Here is a 22,464-nt window from a genome sequence, read left to right on the forward strand (position 1 = left end):
CAATCATTACAATTACAAATTATGTTTGCCAATAAAGCTAAAACAAAAACATAAAAGAGAACATACAGTCTAAGCTTTGAAATCCAAAACATAATTACTTCCGAAAACAATAATTCATATCCCTAAAATAAACCTTGTCCGAAGCTTTAATTCCCGCTGTCAATAAAATACAAAACGGTAGTAAATAAGATTTATCTATCTATATATATATATATATATATCAATGTGTGTGTATAAGCCCAAACAACTTCAAATAAGAAAAACCTCTTTCAGAAAAATCCGCTTTTCCCAGTTGCTAAGAAAGCGAACTTGACCCTCCTCTCTGGAAAGAGAGCCGCCGCGTAAATCGTTCCGGATGCTACTTCCAGTAAGAGACTTAATCCAACGGCTCTAAGAGTAATAGCGACCGAGAGATTTAATCCAAGAGACGAGCATAGGCCAATATTGACCGAGCCTCTGGTCAAATAGTGTTTAAGCTGGACGCTAGCTGATGTTGCCTGCAAGCTCCCTAGTCGATGAAATCTAACCTTAAAGAATATTTTTCTCCTCTTTTAAGCTTCGCCATTGCTTGTTTGGAGATGTTTGGAAAGAAATAGCGAATGCTCATTTTTTTTTATTTTGCTTTTGGGCTTCTTTTTTTCATTTTTTTTCTTCAGTTTTTTAAACTCAACTTTGATTTCTTCTTTCTCGATGTTTTTTTTTTTTTGTTTTTGTTTAAGAGGATTTTTGTAGTTTGTTTTGTTTGTATTTGGAACGGTTGGATCTATTTCTGTTAGTTGTCATTAATTTATATTGTTTTAATAAATGGGTGATTTCTTTTAATTGTTTTTTATTTTTAATTTTGATAAATATCTTGTTTATCAATTATTTTGATAAAAAAATTCAAATTAATATCTTAGTATGCAAGGTTTAATTAGAAAATGTTTGATAAAATAAAACATTCCTATAATTATCTATCTATCTATCACTGTTAATACTTTTAGAGCGAGTTGAACCAACCATTTTTTTTTGTATAAGTTTGCTATCGTACAATAAACTATATATAGATCATAGTTAATAACTTTAAAGCGTGTGGAACTATAGTATTGTAAATATTTGCTACCTTGCAATAGATTATCTATCTATTTATCTTTTTAATAATTTTAAATCATGTTGAACCATATTGTAAAAACTTGTTATCTTTCAATAGTTTATAATTCTATAGCAGAATAGTAATCTTAAAGTGTATGAATCCTACCACAATAAAAATTTGCAATTTTGCAATACAATATCGATTTATCTTTCATTGTTAGTATCTTTCCTAGTAACCACAGTATTGTAAACATTTGCTACCTTGCAATAAACTACCTATCTATTTATCCTTTTCATTAATTTTAGAGTGTGTCGAATTATATTATTGTAAGAAGTTGCTATCTTTCAATAGACTATCGATCTATAAACTATTACTACTTTTAGAACTCGTTGAATCCAATCCTAGTAAAATTTGCTACCTTGCAATACAATATCTATCCATCTTTGTTGTTAGTAAATTTAGATGGTTTTAAACCAGATTGCATGTTATATGTTTTAAGTTGAACCATGTTATCGTTCCTCTTAAGTTTCACAACACAATACTATTGTTCAACTTGAAAAGAAATAGGGTTTAATTTAACACTTATTTAAGTTTGTTGCAAACGTGCGCCAGGTGCCAGTGATTAAATGTTAAACTGGTTATTTTAATCAATTAAGTTTAGATTGACGAGTGTTTTAAATTGAAATTCCTTTTTCTTGTAAACTAATTATTATTTTTTAGCTCTTTAAACAAGTGTTGAATATTATTTTACAATATGATTTTTAGGATGAAAAATAAAAAACGATGATGAACTAATATAGTCTATAGAAATGCAATTTACATTTAAATAACTTTTATTCGGTAAATTTTTATAATCATTTACTGTTAATAAAAAGCAACATTTATAGTAGCTACACAACATATAAAATTAAACATTTAATGAAAGTTGTTGAGCAAAGTCCGCGTAAACAATAGGCTATTACTGTAATAATAATTTGTAAAATAAACATTTAATGTAAGCTGTCATAGTAAATTAAAATTCCGAATTTACATTAAACTATTACTGCAGATAAAAATCAATATTTACGTTACATTACAGTAAATAAAATACAAGCTTTCAGTAAGCTTTTGCTGTGGATGAAAATTAACCTTTGATGTAAGCTGTTACCGAAAATGAAGATTAGCGAGCATAGTACATTGTTACTGTAAATGAGATATATTTAATGGGAATTACCCGTTATCTATTGAAAGGTAGATAAATAAAAAAATAAAAAAAGTGCATAGGAAAGTTAATAAGTCACTAAAATTCATTTAACCTATTTAAAAGAATACTATAAAAGGGTTCAACTATTTTACGTTTTTAAAATAAGATTTTCTTGATGTACTAACTAATAATAGAACAAACAATAGAATAGATTGTTCTCAAATTAAGAAGATTATCACCGCCTCTGTTGCTTGATTCAAATATTTGTCAATACTCCAACAAATCACTTTAAAAATTTGAAAGGGTATCAGTCTGTGACTAAGTTGTACCGGTTTACCGTTAACAAAAATAAAGTACCGGTAGAATAGTTGTGCCGGTTCACTGTAAAACAAAACAAAGAAGTTACATAGCACCACTGAAGAAACCGTGCTGTATTTGAAGTTGAACAACCCAAAAAATTCTGTGAAAGAACATTTTTTTTTCAAGATCGACTGAATCGAGTTTTCATATACAATATAAAGGGCATAATTAATTATAAAAATTTATCTTGGGAAAATTTTACATCCCGCTCCCACGCATTCACACCATACGTTAAATATTTTCGCTTCCATGAACACCAATATTGGCGCCATTAGAATATCGTCTGTAGTTGTTTACAATCGAATATAAGTTGGCGAGAATTTGTTGTCGTCTTCAATGCTGATACACATTTTTAGAAACAAAAGTTCGCCGTTAAAATGTGCATATATGCTTTTAGTTGTGTAATAAGTATATTTATATTATATATAAGAATTTCCCAAGTCTCTGTAAACTGTATTAAATGATTTTATAATCTATAATTTCTATCTGCTTCGATACTGTTAAGCTTAATGCGAATTCATTTTAATATTTTCTCTGTTCTACTCGTATTTACAAACTAGTTTTGTTTCAATAAATAGAGTATATGCTACTGTGAATGAACGAAATTGGTGGTCGTTGTCTTCCACCAGTGAATGCTGACAATCACATACTTGCTTTGGTAAATGTCTGAATTATATACAAGTCTAGTTAAGTGCCACTATCCTGTATACATTTGCCCGGGATGCTGAACATCAATGTTTTTTTTTAAGGTCAAGTGCCACTGCCCAGTATGCATTTAACCGGTACTCTGAACACTGATGTTCCGTTACTCCGAACAATTGAACACTTTATAATAATATCAATGAATGATTTAATATCAAATCGGAAATAACAAATATTTAAGACATTCACTAAAGCTACTACGTGATTGTCGACATTCACCGGCGAAAGTCGACATTCTCTTGATTTCGGTAATTCACGGTATCATATATATGCATCCTAAATAAATGATTCTCAATTAATAATATTTCGAAGAAATAACTTTACGGATTCCTATGTGTATCTTATCTTATTGTAATAATAATATTTGTATTTTTAAATGCCAAAAATGATGACAGCTTTGTTTGTAAAAAGCATTCTTGGTATCTCACGATGTCAGGAACTGTTCTCGGCGTTGCACCACTTTGGTTTAAAATAGTTGCTACCATTTTTAGTGTTAATAAACATTAAAATTTCTAGCAGTTTGAGTGATAAACAGTTGTCATTTAATTGCTTACCTCTTGTGATAGGAACGGTATAATTTGAGCTATTATGGCATTCAGCCGTTTGGCTATTTCAGTCTGAAAAGAGAAGAAAAAAAATTATTGTAGATAAAATATCAACATAGTTAATAATGTTTAAAAATATGCATTTAATTTGAATTTAATAACAATAATCGTACATTTGTAACATAAATTTTACTGAGTTAATTGTAAGATTTTACTGTAGTCAATACCAATATTTAAATAACAATCTGTTTCAATAATTGTCAGTATTTTAAAATGTTCAATAGTTTTCTTCAATGTTGAATGACTTTTTGTAAAAATTTAAAGTAAAGAAAATAAATTGCTCACATTGCTAAAATATAAAATACCAATCGAGCCGCGGTGGCTCAGGGGATGGAGTGTTTGACTCCCAATGAAGTGATCGAGGTTCGAATCCCAGTGGTGGCTTGTCGGTACGAACTCGATTCCCGTTTCGCACTGACCACAGTGCTGATCTAAAATATTCTCAGTGGTAGACGAATCATGGGTTAGAATCCCCTTGCCATCGGAATGTGAGAGATTATCGGGGTTTTCATCTCCATGTAATGCAAATGATGGTTAGTTACATCATACAGTCCTCCACAAAGGCTAGTTAGTTCCAATTCATGTACCAGGAGTTCCCTTGTCTTCTCAGTAGGGTTCAGAATTACAAGGCCATAGATTTAAACATTGATAGTCGTTAACTCAGAATTGGGTCGGCTGTTTACCACAGTTTAGAGAAAAAAAATAATAGCTCCGATCACGGTCAAATAATATATATTCTACGTAATCAAAATTGTAATATTTAAATTTTAAGAAAACTAGAAATGACCGAAAAAAATGAGACCACTTAAATAGACGAAATCGATGAAAACAGAACTCTTAAAAATAATTTAAATGTTACTTTTTCACTAAGTCATTTAAATTATCAATTTAAAAACAGTGTTAACGAAGAAAAATATGTAAGATATAATTTAATGAACAAATGTACGGAAGAAAAACCCTTCCTTAAATATTTTCAAAAACGGACACACAATTCAAAACGAAGAGAAAAATATGATATAAAAACTGAGTAAACAGAATAAACGATTTTGATTTTTTTAAAACAAGCCAGGGAGAAATGTTAGAACCGATTACTCTCTTGTGATAATTTGTTTGGTCCGTTTCGGGTTTTGGTTCAGTGGTTGCCATATTGAACCGAAGAGATGACGTGTGAACGGAGTTAAAGGCTCATTAAGCGGGTTGTACAGCTATTAAGCTTCTCTCTGCATCCCGTTTCCATGACAACAGAGCAATGCTACTGGGATGTGAGAGATGAAAGAATTCGTCTGAATTGAACAACCGACAATAGTTCATGATTCTCTTCATGAAGTAATTTAGAGAATCAACTCAATTGACTTGAAATTGATATTTTAAATTCTTTATTTTTTTGTTTTAAAAATAGACTTACTTTTGTGAAATAATATATTTATTTAAATAATATTTTTCTTGGATTCAATTTATATTTCGCTTTTCCTTCTTTTTAGAAATTTTTTAGTAGTATAAAATAGTTTAACAATGGTATTTTATGCAAAATACTTCATGAAGTTGATAGTTAATAAATGGATTATTTGACTTAGAAAAATAACTCAGATTGATTGAAGTGGTGTTTTTTTTTTTTTTTTTTTTTTTTTTTTTGAAAATAGGCTTGTCTAGTTTTGAATTACATTTACTTCATTTATTATTATTAAATATTTTTTGTCTATTTTTTAATATTCCTTTTCTCAAAAATGTTTTAAGAAAATTTTTATGAAACATGTTAGTTTTTAAGTAAGAAAAAATTATTAGTAAGCCTTTTATTTCATAATATTTAATTTAAAATATACTAATATAAAATTTGCAGCTAATAAGTGTATGAGTTATTCGAAAAAAATAACTTCTCATTCTAAATAAGATAGAGATCTCTTTTTTGAGAGAATAGGACTTACTTGCTTAAACATTATCTTGATCTTACTTTATTTATTATAAATATTTCTTTCATTTATTGTTTTACCATTTTTTTAAACAGAAATGCTTTAAATATTAATCGTAATGTCATAATACAATTATAACATTATAATAGTATTGGTAAAGCATCATATGCTAAATAAAAAGTGCTATTAGGGAGTTAATAACTTAGAGCTAAATTAAGCTAAATTAAGTTAAATATTTCTTGACTTCTTCTTAAGACTTTGACTTTATATCCGAATTTTTTCATAACATCATTCGATTCTGTTACATTGAGAATGCAATGATAATTGTGGTTGATGCAGTACAGCAACTGCTGGCTCAAAAACATTATCTATATTTTCAACAAAAAAAATATATTTAAACCATTATAACGAGTCTCTTTTCAAAAATGGTGTTAAAACTTCAACTTAAGAATTCTGCAAATAGAAGTTATTTATAATGAAATGAAAATTAAAAATTAACAAACTTTTTCTAATACTTTAAAATAATATTTTCTAGTACTAAGAAAATATTGAATGATATTTGAGGGAACTGATTTTAAAATTTTATACTTTTATGATAGGTGTTTTCTTGCATTTTCAATTCTAATAGATATTCTAAACCATTGGAATACTCAAAATAAAAAAAAATCACTGAACTACACTACACACGGGGGAAATCTTCCTTTTTTCCGCTCTAGAAAATCTTTCTTAATAGCGATCAAAATTTTTGGAAGAATGACACATCGGGGATGTGTTTCCCCCTTTTCTTTTTTAGGGGGGAGGACTAGCTTCGAATCTTGTTTCGTTCAAATATCTCAAATCTCTTTCGATTCTTCATCCCCCCTCCAAAATTTCTGATAAAAATCCATGATGATGTTAAGGGTGGGTGAAAAAAAAAGATTCGAAAATGTGGAGTACAACCAAAAGAAAAAGATCATTTCAGGAGTAAAAGTTCGACCGCACTTCTTATTTGTGCCTGAAGCCTTCTTTCGAACGGAAGTCACGTTCTCGAACATTCTCCCCAACCCCTTACAGAAGCCAATCCCACACGCGTTCCACACCAACGAGACCAATAGAGAAAAAGAGATAGAGAGAAAGTGGGATAGAGAAACTCTCCGTTCCAAATTCGATTCGGGCTGGGAAGTGCATTCACTCCCACGTATTCACCCCCTTTCTCTCTCAACCATCTGATCTAGTTAGGCCCACTAAGACACCCCCTTTTTTTTCGACCTCTTCTTTGGTATGCCATGCTCGAATGTTCGCTTTTTTGTTCTTTATTTTTTTTCTCAAAAAATAAATAAGAAGAAGAAGAAAAGATGAGTCGCTTAACGCAGTCGCTGATTTTGTCTCCATACTTTTCTTCTTTATCTCCTTCTTCTTATCCGCTCCAATCATTGGGTTTTTCAGAGTTCTTCTTCATCATACACTCCATAGTATGTTTTGTTTGTCTCGCAGATGGAATGTGATGGTAGGTAGTTTGTACATCCCCCTCATTCTGTTTTACAAGCAGAATCCCAAAAAATCCTTGGAGCTAGATTTCTTCAGGCTGAAACATACATTCATCAGTGAGTTTCTTTACATATGCAAAACAAACCTTATTCGAACGCATATGCATCTACTGAAAGTTTCTTTGTATTAGTAGTTACAGAAGAAGATTGTTAAAATAGGCCTCGCGGTGCTTGCATACATGAGTTTGTCTTTAAAAGTTTACGCTACTTGCCCTGCATAACAAGAATTCCAGATATTGTTAGATAAAACTGAAAAAAAATCTTGCAATTTTTCAGTAATTATTATTAATTTTAGTTCGGTGTGAAATTTTTGTTATTCAAAAATTTGAAACTTTTTACATAAGGTAAATAAAAATTTAATAAGTTGTTAAAAATTATTTAAGGTGTTAAAAATTATATTATGTGTTAAATCGTACAATCCTTATGAAACAAGCCTTATTCGAACGCATATGCATCTACTAGAAGTTGCTTTGTATTACTAGTTACAGAAGAAGATTGTCAAAACAGGCTTCGAGGTGCTTGCATACAATATATTTAAAAGTTTACTCTACTTGCACTGCAAACAAAGATACTAGATATTGTTAAATAAAAATAAACAAAGCTTGAAATTTTTCAGTAATTATTAATGATTTTATTTTGGTATGAAATGTTTCCTTTTTCAAAATTTTTTACTTTTTTTACATTAGGTATTAAAAGTTTCAAAAAAATTGTCAAAAATTTATTAAGGTATTAAAAATTTATTAAGGTATTAAAATTTATTAAGGTGTTAAAAATTTATTAAGATGTTAAAAATTTAATTAGGTGTTAAAAAATATCCACCGGGTGTTAAAATATTTTGTGAGACATTAAAAAATGTTAAATAATAGTTTTTGTCTCAGTTTTTCGCCGTCAAAAACACGTTAGATTATCAAAAACACGTATTCTTATATAATAAACTTTATTCGAACGTATATGTGTCTACTAGTAGATTCTTTGAATCAGTAGTTAAAGAAGAAGAATGCTAAAATATATATCTTTGACGTGAATTAAATTTAAACTTAATTGTAGTTTCGAATTTGGTTATACTCTCACCTTTTGATAACTGTCCAATTATGACAGTATGCAATGAAACATTTTACTAAAAGTAACTCAACCAGTAGTTACTGAAGGTAACTAACCAGTTTCAACGACAGAGAACTTTTCTTAAAAGTTTCTGAAATCCTACAACTCCGCGTAATATGTGAATGACGGAAAGGACTCGTGAAAACGGAATAAAAAGGGAAAAAAAACAAAAGGGGGAAGAGTTTCTTTAGATAACAAAACGCCGCTTTCAACTAGAGAAAGTTTCTAGATCCATTAAAGCATGCTTTATGCTTTATTCCATTAAAACATCTTGAAAAGAGGGTTATACTTTCCATGACTTTTCTTTCCGGATATCCCTTTGATTGTGAGGATTGCCCATTTATTTCTTCCCCTTCGATGACTACAAATAGCAAGAAGAGGGAATTTTCTGCCCTTCCGTAGTGAAGACTTTTAATTGCCTCCAGAAGAATCCCTAAATTTCACTTAGAGTAGGGAAAACTTTTGGGGTGTGCCAGCCTTTCCCCGTAGGAGATCTTTTGATGTTTCTTTCTAAAAGTTCGACCTTTTCGTTCCTTCCGGCACAGAGACAAAAGAGGAGCTTGAACGACAACTTTCAGTTCAAAAAATTATTTTAATAACTGGAAGTATTCTTGGAACTTGAGTGCCATAGAAGGGTAGAATTATTTTATTGAGTTAGTTATTTTGGTATCGAATAAGAACGGATAATAGCGTCGGAAACGACAGCTCAAAATTGTAAGGTAATCGTTATTTAAGGTTAATGAAGGGAGTTGGAGGTAAAAAAAAAAAAGATTTATGTTGGACATATTAAAATTCAAATAAATAAATTAGTGTATTTTCTTCTGATTGAAAAAAGTAATTTAAATTTTCTTGGCTGTGAAAAGTGCTAAAAATAAAACTTTTAAAAGATCACATCAATCAGGCTTAGAGATTATTTAAATATAAAATAGTCAACAATTGTTAATTCTGTCTTCAGAAGCGAACTTCTTGCAATAGATAACCTAAGGATACTGACTGATAGTAGCAACCTGAATAATAATCATATCGTTTCAACAACCTCGAAATCTAACTATTTCTACAAAGGCGAAACATCGTTTAAAGGGAAACCTAAAACTTATCCTAATGAATGTTACCCTGTAAAAGTATTTCGCTGTAGAGAACCAAATAACCGGAAAAAGCAACATTACTCACTTCAGGTGTAAACTTTTCTTAAATATATACTGTTCATGTAACAAATCATTGTCGATATATTGAATATTTATTGGTAATTATAACTCTAGTTGTAACCAAAAATAAATTATTGATGATTTAGTAACTTAAATAATAATCTCATCGTTTCAACAACAAAAACCTGAGCATTGATACCTTGACATCAAACTATTTCTACAAAGGGGGAAACGTTAATTAAGGGGAAACCGAAAACTCAAACTAATGATGTTCCCATGTAAAAGCATTTTGTTGCAAAGAGCGAATATATCCGGAAAAAGCAACATTACTCTCTTGTGTAAACTTTTTTGAATGTCAGTTATTTACGTAACAAAACATTGTCGGTATATTGAATATTTACTGGAAATTACAACTCTGATTGTAACCAAATATAAATAATCGATGATTTAGCAACCTGAATAATAATCATATCGTTTCAACAACCTCGATATCTAACTATTGGTACCTCGATATCTAACTATTGGTACCTCGAAATCTAACTATTTCTACAAAGGCGAAACATCGTTTAAGGGGAAACCTAAAACTTATCCTAATGAATGTTCCCCTGTAAAAGTATTTTGCTGCAAGGAGCCCATATAACCGGAAAAAGCAACATTACTCTCTTGTGTAAACTTTTTTGAATGTCAGCTATTTACGTAACAAAACATTATCGGTATATTGAATATTTACTGGTAATTATATCTCTGATTGTAACCAAAAATAAATAATTGATGATTTAGCAATCTGAATTATAATCATATCGTTTTAACAACCTGGATATCTAACTATTGATACCTCGAAATCTAACTATTTCTGCAAAGGCGAAACTTCGTTGAAGGGGAAACCTAAAACTTATCTTAATGAATGTTCCCCTGTAAAAGTATTTTGCTGCAAAGAGCCCATATAACCGGAAAAAGCAACATTACTCCCTTCAGGAGTAAACTTTTCTGTTCATGTAACAAAACAATGTCGATATATTGAATATTTATTGGTAATTATAACTCTAGTTGTAACCAAAAATAAATTATTAATGATTTAGTAACTTAAATAATAATCTCATCGTTTCAACAACAAAAACCTGAGCATTGATACCTTGACATCTAACTATTTCTACAAAGGGGGAAACGTTAATTAAGGGGAAACCGAAAGCTCAAACTGATGATGTTCCCATGTAAAAGTATTTTGCTGCAAGGAGCCCATATAACCGGAAAAAGCAACATTACTCTCTTGTGTAAACTTTTTTGAATGTCAGCTATTTACGTAACAAAACATTGTCGGTATATTGAATATTTACTGGTAATTATATCTCTGATTGTAACCAAAAATAAATAATTGATGATTTAGCAATCTGAATTATAATCATATCGTTTTAACAACCTGGATATCTAACTATTGATACCTCGAAATCTAACTATTTCTGCAAAGGCGAAACTTCGTTGAAGGGGAAACCTAAAACTTATCTTAATGAATGTTCCCCTGTAAAAGTATTTTGCTGCAAAGAGCCCATATAACCGGAAAAAGCAACATTACTCCCTTCAGGAGTAAACTTTTCTGTTCATGTAACAAAACAATGTCGATATATTGAATATTTATTGGTAATTATAACTCTAGTTGTAACCAAAAATAAATTATTAATGATTTAGTAACTTAAATAATAATCTCATCGTTTCAACAACAAAAACCTGAGCATTGATACCTTGACATCTAACTATTTCTACAAAGGGGGAAACGTTAATTAAGGGGAAACCGAAAGCTCAAACTGATGATGTTCCCATGTAAAAGTATTTTGCTGCAAGGAGCCCATATAACCGGAAAAAGCAACATTACTCTCTTGTGTAAACTTTTTTGAATGTCAGCTATTTACGTAACAAAACATTGTCGGTATATTGAATATTTACTGGTAATTATATCTCTGATTGTAACCAAAAATAAATAATTGATGATTTAGCAATCTGAATTATAATCATATCGTTTTAACAACCTGGATATCTAACTATTGATACCTCGAAATCTAACTATTTCTGCAAAGGCGAAACTTCGTTGAAGGGGAAACCTAAAACTTATCTTAATGAATGTTCCCCTGTAAAAGTATTTTGCTGCAAAGAGCCCATATAACCGGAAAAAGCAACATTACTCCCTTCAGGAGTAAACTTTTCTGTTCATGTAACAAAACAATGTCGATATATTGAATATTTATTGGTAATTATAACTCTAGTTGTAACCAAAAATAAATTATTAATGATTTAGTAACTTAAATAATAATCTCATCGTTTCAACAACAAAAACCTGAGCATTGATACCTTGACATCTAACTATTTCTACAAAGGGGGAAACGTTAATTAAGGGGAAACCGAAAGCTCAAACTGATGATGTTCCCATGTAAAAGTATTTTGCTGCAAGGAGCCCATATAACCGGAAAAAGCAACATTACTCTCTTGTGTAAACTCTCTTGAATGTCAGCTATTTACGTAACAAAACATGTCGGTATATTGAATATTTAATGGTAATTATATTTCTGATTGTAACCAAAAATAAATAATTGATAATTTAGTAATCTGAATTATAATCATATCGTTTTAACAACCTGGATATCTAACTATTGATACCTCGAAATCTAACGATTTCTGCTAAGGCGAAACGTCAATTAAAGGGAAACCGAAAATATATAGTAATGAATTTTTCCCCTGTAAAAGTATTTTGCTGGAAGGGAACCCTATAGAAGGAAAAAGCAGCATTACTCTTTTTAAGGAGCAAACTTTCTAGAACGCTTGTTGCTTATGTGACAAATTATTGCCGGTATATTAATAATATGTTGGTAATTTTAACTCTGGAATCAAAAATAAATAATTGCTGATTTAGTAAATATTTAATTGGTTTAGAAAATATTAAATAATTCAGTAACTTAATAATATATAACGAACTTTAAATTATTAATTGTACATTTGAATTTGTAATGTTTAAATCTGCAAGCATAAAACTTCTAATAACAAATTATAACCACTCGATTTATGATTTATGATTTTTTATTTATTAACTTTTTATTAATTTAATTTTATTTAACCATTTAGTTAATTATTTATTCATTTATTTCTTATTTAATTAATTTTTTTATTTAATTAAATTTTTTAATGTTGAAAATCCTTTGCGTTTTATTATGTTATATTTTTTGCTTCCTTTACTTGTTACATTATATTTAAAAATTTGCTCATGATTTATTTTTTATAGTAAATATTCAATTATTAGTAAATATTTTAATCAATTTTATAGTAAATATTTTTTATAGTAAATATTACATTATGTTAATGCATAAAAATCCTTTCTTTTTAAATTAAAGCATAACACCAAAGAATTTGCAAGTGTAATTATTTTTTTTAAAAATAATGATACTTCGAAATATTTTTAATTTAATTAATAACTAATTATAGAACAAAACACGATTGTTTTGCTTCTTATAAACATACATTTATTTCACAAAAAAAATTGAGCAGTTTATAACAAAAATCACATTCTAAGAATAAATAAACTATGTTATTAGAAAGAGTATTAGAAAGAATAAGTTTTGGAGAAAATTTTGAGTGAAAACAAAGTTTCAAATGATGTATATTTAGCAAAATAATTCTTTTTATAAGTAATACAAATGAATAATTGCTTTTTTTTAAAAAACATAAATAGATAATTCTTTACGCCAATTTTCTTCATAAGTATTAATATGATTTAAAAAAAAGGGCATGATGTAGACCTTTCTTTACTATTATGTAGCTATGAAAATAATTTACAAATCAAAAAATATAGTGCTATTTACATACTTCATAAATAAGTCTCTAGCAGAAAATAAACTTCTTAACATAAAAATATCAGCTTAGTTTTTATTTCCTATTACATAAATCTAAAAATTATTTACAAATCTCAAAATATGCTGTTATTTGCAAACTTTATAAATAATCATCTAACAAAGAAAAATTCATGATACATAAATATATTTTGTAATATATATTGAAGATGATATATATTGATGAATATTTAGGTTGGATGTATAGTTCAAGAAAGAGTATGGAGGGGAGGGAAACAAGTTCAGACCATTGTGTCATGTATAGAGAGAGACAGCTTGGTAGGCGGGTTATAAATATGAATAGAGAGCTCCAACTGTCACAGGCTAAGAGAAAAAGGGAACAAATCATCTGTCTAGGGAACAAAGAGATTTTTTTTTATTACATTACTGTAAACAGATTTGTTACTCATACTTTGGGATTTTCAAATCAATATAATTCTACAAGGAGAAAACGATTCTGGTAGAATTAAAAGTACCAGAATCGTACCAATTTAGTTAAAGGCATTTCTGGGGGAAAAAACCCGAAGATTCTGGGTAATAAACCAAAATATGCAGTATTTAAGCCTTTTATATGAAAACGGTTGGCTAGAAGTTCTGCTTTTTATAAAATTATAGCCTATTACCACGAAGCCTTATTTACACACATTTAGTAAAACATACAAAACTGTGATGCTTTAAGAGATCATGACAAAACTGTTAAATTTTAGCACATTTGCTAAATTTTAAAGTGCAGGGTGTTCCAAAATTCTCTTTACCACTTCAAAAATTCATAACTTCGAAAATAAACAAGATATTTATATTCTGTCTTTTGCATGTATTATTGCAACTAATAAAGTTTTGCTTAGTACACTTCAACATGCGCACCATTGATGGCCCTAAGCACTTCCAGTCTGTAATCAATTTCAAGCCAGGTGATGTAAAGATAATTTTGGAGCACCCTGTATATTATAAAACAATATTTTGTTTTTAATTTTACCAAAATCATTACTAAAGAGTGTGGGTTTAAATTATCGCGCTTTTTGGTGTTCTCATTGAGCCAGAAACACGGTAAATTTTACCATATATTGTTAGTTTCAACCATAATTTTTTTTAATCATGTTTAAAATAATATATATATCTTTTAATTTTGTTATTTATAGTAGATTATATCCGCTTTTAAGCTTTCGTTTCAGGACTTCCATTATTTCTACATTCATTGAAATCCAGTTTGTTATTTACATTACATCTTTGCTAGTAGTCGAATTACATCCGACATTTCTACCGTATGCATAACAAAGGCATTTAAGTTAAATCAAAACAATTTTTATTAAATTCAAGTTTTGTTTTGTTTGAATGGAAATTTAACTTTTGTTAAATTATCTTTGTGTTTAGGTAAGCCAAAGCAACATTTCAAAATGCATTTTGGGGGAAAAAAAGGGGGAAATAAAAAGCATTTTTTCCCTTTTGCTCTTACGCATTAGCAGATTTCTTTTTGAATAGAGACAGACCCGTTTTAAGAAGTGTTTTTTGAGAATTTAAGCTGGCGTTTTTCTTAACATTTCTTACTTTTACCATGCACTCAAAAAAGTACCTCTTCTCATGAATATGGACTAGAAGACGCAGGTACGAATATTCCATCGTTTTCCTTTCGTTTGTACTTGAAGATGTTATAAGAAAAAGTGATAATTCATTCAGAGCGAATTTCTCAGGAAGACTGAATCGATAGTGTTGGTACATTTCCATATCGATATATTGCCCGTGTTAGTCACATATGGAAGCGAAGGGTATTTTATTTCGCAACGTAATTTGCATGAGTCAGTATCTTTCTTTTCTTGACAATGATTCTTCAATATCTCTTACTCATACCACATTGAACTGAATCGAAAATGGTTAGTATGGAGCATTTTTAATAAATTAATTGATATAAAGTAATAAAAGCGTTTAAAAAGAACAAGTAGAATTCGACAGATAATTGGTGATTAAAATTTATTATAAATGATTTATTGATTAGAATCATTGATTAATGAGAATAATAGAATACTTTTTTCTTTTATTTTAGATAGTGGGTTAGATTAGGATCATAGAATGCTTTTTTTCTTTCTAAATTATGGGTTAGATTAGAATCATAGAATACTTTTTTCTTGTGTTTTTTAAATAATGGGTTAGATTAAAATCATAGAATAATTCTTTCTTTTTTTAAATAATGGGTAAGATTAGAATCATAGAATACTTTTTCCTTTTTTCAAATAATGGGTAAGATTAGAATCATAGAATACTTTTTTCTTTTTTTAAATAATGGGTTAGAATAGAATCACAGAATTCTTTTTTCTTTTTTTGTAAGTTATATGGATCAGATTAGAATAATCTTTTCTTTTTTGTTAATAATTATAACCATTAAATGATTCTTTTACGTGACTTCTAAGAATTTCATTTAAATAATATCCTTTAAATTAAATTCTACTGCTTATTAAAACTAACAAAAGTTACATTAAAAACTTTTTAAATGTTATGCAATTTTTGAATTATTAAAAATAAATGTCTGGTTAAAATGTAGATGCATTATATAAAAATTTGGAAACTTTATGTGCGAAAACCGGAAAAATCTAGAATTAAAGCAGTTATATGTGTTTCTTTCCTCTTCGAGGTAGAGGCAGCATTTTATGGAAACTGCAGATGTAGTAAGCATTTTTTATTCTTTTTCCTGTCTCGAAGCGGATCGATTCGACAACTCTATTTTTCTTTCTGATCGAATGTCAACGATACTGAACCCCAGTGAGATGCTAAATCGTAATGCAAATAGTAAGTCGCCATTTTGGGCTTATTTCGTAAACGTTTTTCCCCTCTTTTTCTGCATGAAAATTTTGGAATTGGTTTCTTAAAAAGAACTTTTAAATTTTTTTAAAACTAAACCAGGTATTTGACTTTTGTTTTAAACTATGTATGTATGTAGGAAACTTATAATTTTTTAAATAAACATTGGGTAGTCTGTTCATAATCGAAGCTAATGGAACCCAAACCCTCTATAGATAATTAAAACATTTAGCTGACAGACGTGCAAATAGTAAGCCGCCATTTTGGGCTTTTTTTCGTTAACGATTTTTTTTCTCTTTCTGATAAGAATTTAACTGTTGGCATTAAAAAAGGAATTTTAAATTTTTTTTTCGATAAATCCGACATTTGACTTTTGTTTTAACTATCAACACGAAACTTACACTTATATAATAAGCTTTACTTAGTTTGTTTATAGTCAAAACTAATAGAACCCAAAAAAAACTATAAATAATAAAAAAATTTAGTTGATAGACGTGCCAATAATTAGTCCACATCTTGACTTTTTACGTAAGCGTTTTTTTAAGATTTTAAGCAATAGCACTGAAAAGAAGAATTTTTAAAATTTTTAAACTAGATTATGTATTTGATTTATTATTTTTTTTTGGAAGAAACCTATTTATTCCTCAATAAGTATGAAGTAGTTCCTCCTTAATTAAAAGTAAGGGAACCCGAACCAGCATTGGATTGTCTAATTATTTAGTTGATAGACGATTAAAGTGTAAGTTGCAATTTTGGTCTAAATTTTATACTTGATCGAGGATAAAGCGAAACAATTCGTTGCATAATAAAAGTTTAAATGAATACAATTGGGTCAGTATAAGAGTACTAAATAAATCGAATGATCCATAAGGATTTTCTCCAGTCAAACGTACATTAAGCAAAATAATAATGTAATAACTTTAATACAGCCCGTTATGTGCCAGGGAGAGATCATGGAGAGAAAGGCAACACAATTTCGTGATAAACGTATTGCTTGTGGTAATGTGGTAAACACTGCGCACAGGCCGCCATTATTTTCTAGACTAGCTGTTACCCATTGATCTGAAACTGAATGGGCTTCGAGCCGCCAGTTGGGATCGAACTCTAGTTCTTCACAATGACAATTAAATGGCTTAACCCCTGAGCTATAGCGGCTCAAAATAATGAGGAATGATAATTTTTTAAAAAAAAGTGCCACAGATTCAGAATCTGTCCCCTATACGTAACTACGTCATTAAATGTCCATTTGTCCGAATGTCAATTGATGCGTAAGAAGTAAAAACAATTTAGCACCAAATTAACAGAGGAAACAACCATACAAAATAATTCAGAAATTCTCGAAGAATACGCACTTTGTATTTGCACAGCTTTCAACTCAAATTAAATTACCATTATGACTAAATTAACACTCGAACATTCAGATCAAACATTCAAAACTTGTTTATTTAATATCTTTTGTTACTATTTTGCTTGCTATTTGTTACTAGATTTTACAGAATTATTATTATTTTTTTTTTAAAGAAAATTCCTTTTTAACTGTTTTTCAAATTTGGTCTCTATCCCTAATCAGTCAAATGTACATTTACCAGTCAAATGTACATTAAAATAATAATGAAAATGTCGACAATTGTTATAGTTTAATCTTTATTTTTTTTCTTAAAAAAAAGTGTCTCATATTTAGAATCTTACCACTGTATATAATACGTCATTAGATGTCCATTTTCCGAGAAAATGCTAATTGAATACATAATAATACGTAAGAAGTAAAAAACAATTTAGCACCAAATTAACAGAGGAAACATTCATACAAAATAATAATTTCAAAAATCTAGATGAATACGCACTTCATTCGTATTCACACAGCATTCAACTCATATTAAATTACACGTATGACTAAATTAACACTCACTGAAATACCACTCATAAACCTGAAAGAGCAAAACAATGGGATTTCGACAATACACTTTTAAGTTGTTAAGATTCTCTTTATTTCTGCACGCAAAATAAGCGTAAATGTGACATTTCAAAGTGCTTTTAAATTATAACTTGTTTCCAAAATGACCATCTAAGTTTTCGTGACATGGGAACATTAATGTCTCCATAATCTCGTAACCAGAGAAGCTACATCTAGGACAGGGGCAGAATGGCACGCGATTTTGTGTGCTCTACAACTGTAAATGTGGCATGATGTTATAAAAAAAAAATTGTTAAGTAGAGGACCTCTAAATAAAGAAATAAATTGATGAATTGTAAAAGTAGCTATTGTCCTGATTTAGTTGTTGAATAAATAATTGTAAAGCATAAAGAAAAGTATTTTTTTGTGAAAAATAGTTAGAATTGTTATTCATTGTCAGCAGCAATTGTTATTGATTTCTTTTATTGAGTAAATATTGAAATTGCCTTTTGAGTCTTTAATGACAAAACGACATTTATATGGTTCAGTAGGCTGTTTTAAAACTGTCGTAAATTAAGTTTTTATTAACATACAGTTCACAAGTATAATAGTATACAGTCCCTTAGCCAAATTATTAAACGCACTGTAAGATTATATGCAAAATCTTAATTATCAGGTGATACTATACAGCTTTATAATTTTTTCACGACTGAAACCGGTTTGCACTTGCTTACGTTCATGCATTAATTAGTTAACATTGTAATGCAATACGTTAAAAATAAATACAAATAGGAAATATATAAGTATATAAAAAATCTCCTGAATAAAAACCCATTACATGTATGTTTGAATATAAAAGTATTGCATATAAACTCGTGCAAATCATGTAATTATTAAAACACTACATAATAATTTGATTCAATTATTATAATATACTAATGTAATGCTCGATATAATAAATATTCCATATTTATATAACATATCGTCTAATTTAACCAATTGATACACTAACGTAAGCAAGTGCAAACCGGTTTCAGTCACATAAAAACATTAAAACTGTATAGTATCAGCTGATAATTAAGCTTTTACATAGAACCCTACAGTGTGTCTCATAATTTGGCCAGGGACTGTAGTATAATAGTAGAAGCATAGTTTAGTAGTATAGTATAGTAGTATAGTGTAGTAGGATAGTTTAGTAGTACAGTATAGTAGTATAATATAGTAGTATAGCAGCATAGTTAAGTAGTATATTATAGTAGTATAGTAGTTAATATATGTACATAAAATTTTCCCAAATTTTACCTCGGGTAATTTTTAAAAAGATTCTTTCAAAACTTTCAACAAAATGTGTCCGAATATAACTAAATCATAATTTTATTAATATTTGAAACAGCAATATCCTACAAATTTGTTGTAACCTATATAAGAAAATTGGTTTTCCATTTAACTTTAACCATAATATCAAGTAATCAAATCTAAGTTTGCGCTTTAGTATTCAAAGTTATAAGAAAATATTGATAAGGTGTGAAGGGGAAGGAAATTTTCCCCAGATCTCTGTACTTCTGGTACTGCTCATCGATAGACCACAGGGCTTTCGATTTCACAGATTTTACGAACACGTATATCCATTGTAATCAATAGGACTTAATGGGTTCGAGAACCGAACTTCGGACCCTAAGGATTGAAGTTCTATGGTCTAACCACTGAGCTGGCACTGCTCTTATATTACTATATATAGTAACTGCTATCCTCATAGATACTTGTCATGGAAGTCACTAAGCACTAACTAAAAATTACATAATAGCAAACTAAGAATTAGATATTTACTAAGAATACATATTTACAAGTGTTAACAACTATTGCCGCGGTTTTTTTCTTGAAAAAGTAAAACAAAACGTTTAAGTACAATGTTCTTGGAGATCATCAGCAGAATTATCTTAGATAACAACATGGAATGTGGGCGATTTAATCATACTAAACACGAGAAAAACAGCGAAAATATCCAATGGTTTTCGAATTCATAAATACGTAGCTAAATAAAGACAGCTTTGAAAAACAGATTTACATTTCATTTCCTCAACAAAGAGCGACCGCAACAACAAAAATCAACAAAATACCAAAAATGGCGGACATAAGAGACCAGATAAAGATAGAATTCAACAGTTTTATCAGCACTCTGAAACAATGGCGTTTGCCTTGGTCACATTTTCCATCTTCCTATGCATACACAAAAGGAAAAAGGGGGGATGGGAGGGTAAAAGGAAAGAATTTGATATCCTTTTCTATTTCTTATTCTCCATATGGAGATAGGGAGCTGAGTAAACAAATACCGAAAATTCAAAATTCCGACGGCTTCTGAAATTAAACCGAGTCGCAAAGAATATTACTTTGGATTGATATTACACTGCATAGGATGGGATGGCGCATTCCAGAAGAAGCGTTTCAGTCCAACGCTAGGGATGCTTCGGCTATATATATCGGTGGATTTAAATGTTGATGTTTTTGTTGTGATTTGGATTCAACAACTGGATATCGCAAATTTAAGTTGTACTAGCCTGTCAAGAGTCTCATATGCATTGCTTATATAGGGTTATTTTTTTCTTCATAGAGCACACAATATAATGTCGATGATATAAAAATACTGTGAGATGCTAGTCGTAGAAGAAAGAATTTAAAATGCATTCGAATGCGTGACATAAAAAGTAGGGGCGTAAAATAGGATACCTACTCAATAGAACAAACGCCTAAAGGAGATTTATATCAGTTTTTATCTTGGATTTGAAATAATAAATCAATTTAAGTTCATATGTTGGTAAAGAAATATGGTATACATCTTTTATATAATTCCTTTTTGCTTAAAGTAATATAAAACGAAGAGTAGTACATGTAATGTTTCCAAATTAATGCAAACTTTATAAAATTTCTGACAGAAATGTTATATTAACTTTTACAAAAATTTTTGAGCTAACGTTTTTAGGTTATTACAAACTAAAATTTTGGAGCTAATGTTTCTATGCTTTTAGGTTAATACATTATTTATAGAATTTCTGGCTGAAATATTTCTACTTCTACTAACTCAATAGGGTATCTGGTACAAATATTCCAAAATTACTACAAGATCTTTTGAATTTCTGGCCCAGATGTTTCCCAAACATTTAAATCAATTTTAGTATTATTTTTTTAAAACCTATATATTGCTAAAATCTTGTTATCTAAAATTTAAATAGATTGTTAAAATATTTTTTTTCAACCTAAAAATAATTCTTTGTGGTTACAGGAACACAAAATTACAAAACAATCATAATTTTTATAGAAAAATAACAAGGATAGCAAGAAAAATATTGTTAAACTTAAAGAGAGTAAAATAAAATTATACCATTTATACATTGATACTACATAGTGAATCTTTTAAAGAGTATAAATTTATCAAAGGATATTTTAGATAGAGAATTATAGACTTTTTGAAATTTTCGGTAGATGATTAAACAATCTTTTTTATACTAAGATTAGTTTAACCCCTTCCCTCTCGCTCCCGTGAAAATGACGGGTTGAGATTTCGTTCGTTATTTCTCGCTCCCGTGATATTGACGGGCTGGATCTTCATTTTTTTTGACCGAAAAACATTTTATTTCTCATTTTACACACCAGATAGCAGTACCAGGATATTTTTAAAACACATATTTTTAAAATTTTCCTTGCTTGCTGGAAAACCAACATTTAACACCGAATATTGGTTTTTCCTAAAAATTAAATTTTATAAAATTTCAAGCTAAAAACAAATCAAAAATTATAAAAGAATATATATATTGTTCATACACATAGTTTCATATAATTTTCAGGGATAAAAAAATAGACACTTTTATGACCGTTTTCTTGAAAATTAACCGATCGTTAAGTAAGTTTTCTCTAAATTTTATTCCTATCTATAAATTTTAATTAAAAAAAGTTTTGATATTTTTTTTAATACTTTTTTTTAGCATAACAACTTTAAATAGTCATTTGATATAATCTTAACAAAATGTGTAAATACTGTTGTACGAAATCAAAAGACAAAAAAGTACACAGAATAGCTTCGAGTAGGCTGTTGAAATAACTACTACAAAAACAAAAAACTTTCCAGTTGAGTAAATCAGAAAAAAAACCCTCCTTCCAATTCACAATATGCCACTTTACTAATTCAATAAACAGATTAAAAAATGTATAGGTCACTTCCACTTGAACAAAGTTGAAAGCATGCGTGTAACAAGCCTAAAAAGTGTCGGTACAACAAATCAGTTTTGTTAATTAAAAGCTTTCAAAGAACGCTTCAA

At 29.2% G+C, this 22,464-nt stretch overlaps 1 protein-coding gene across 15 annotated transcripts in view; it reads right to left on the reverse strand.

Annotated features, from left to right (window-relative positions):
• The window catches only part of LOC107445534 (transducin-like enhancer protein 4), a 290,011-nt gene that overhangs the window by 119,898 nt on the left and 147,649 nt on the right, over positions 1-22,464 (reverse strand). For all 15 annotated transcript variants that reach the window (XM_087168360.1, XM_087168362.1, XM_087168359.1 and 12 more), the window contains one exon: positions 3,872-3,934. In XM_087168360.1, the coding sequence (XP_087024486.1) occupies positions 3,872-3,934 (63 nt within the window). The remainder of the gene's footprint in view (positions 1-3,871; positions 3,935-22,464) is intronic.

The sequence above is a fragment of the Parasteatoda tepidariorum genome, chromosome 7 (assembly GCF_982258835.1).
Source record: "Parasteatoda tepidariorum strain Cologne lab strain chromosome 7, Ptep-v5.0, whole genome shotgun sequence".
NCBI lineage: Eukaryota > Metazoa > Arthropoda > Arachnida > Araneae > Theridiidae > Parasteatoda > Parasteatoda tepidariorum.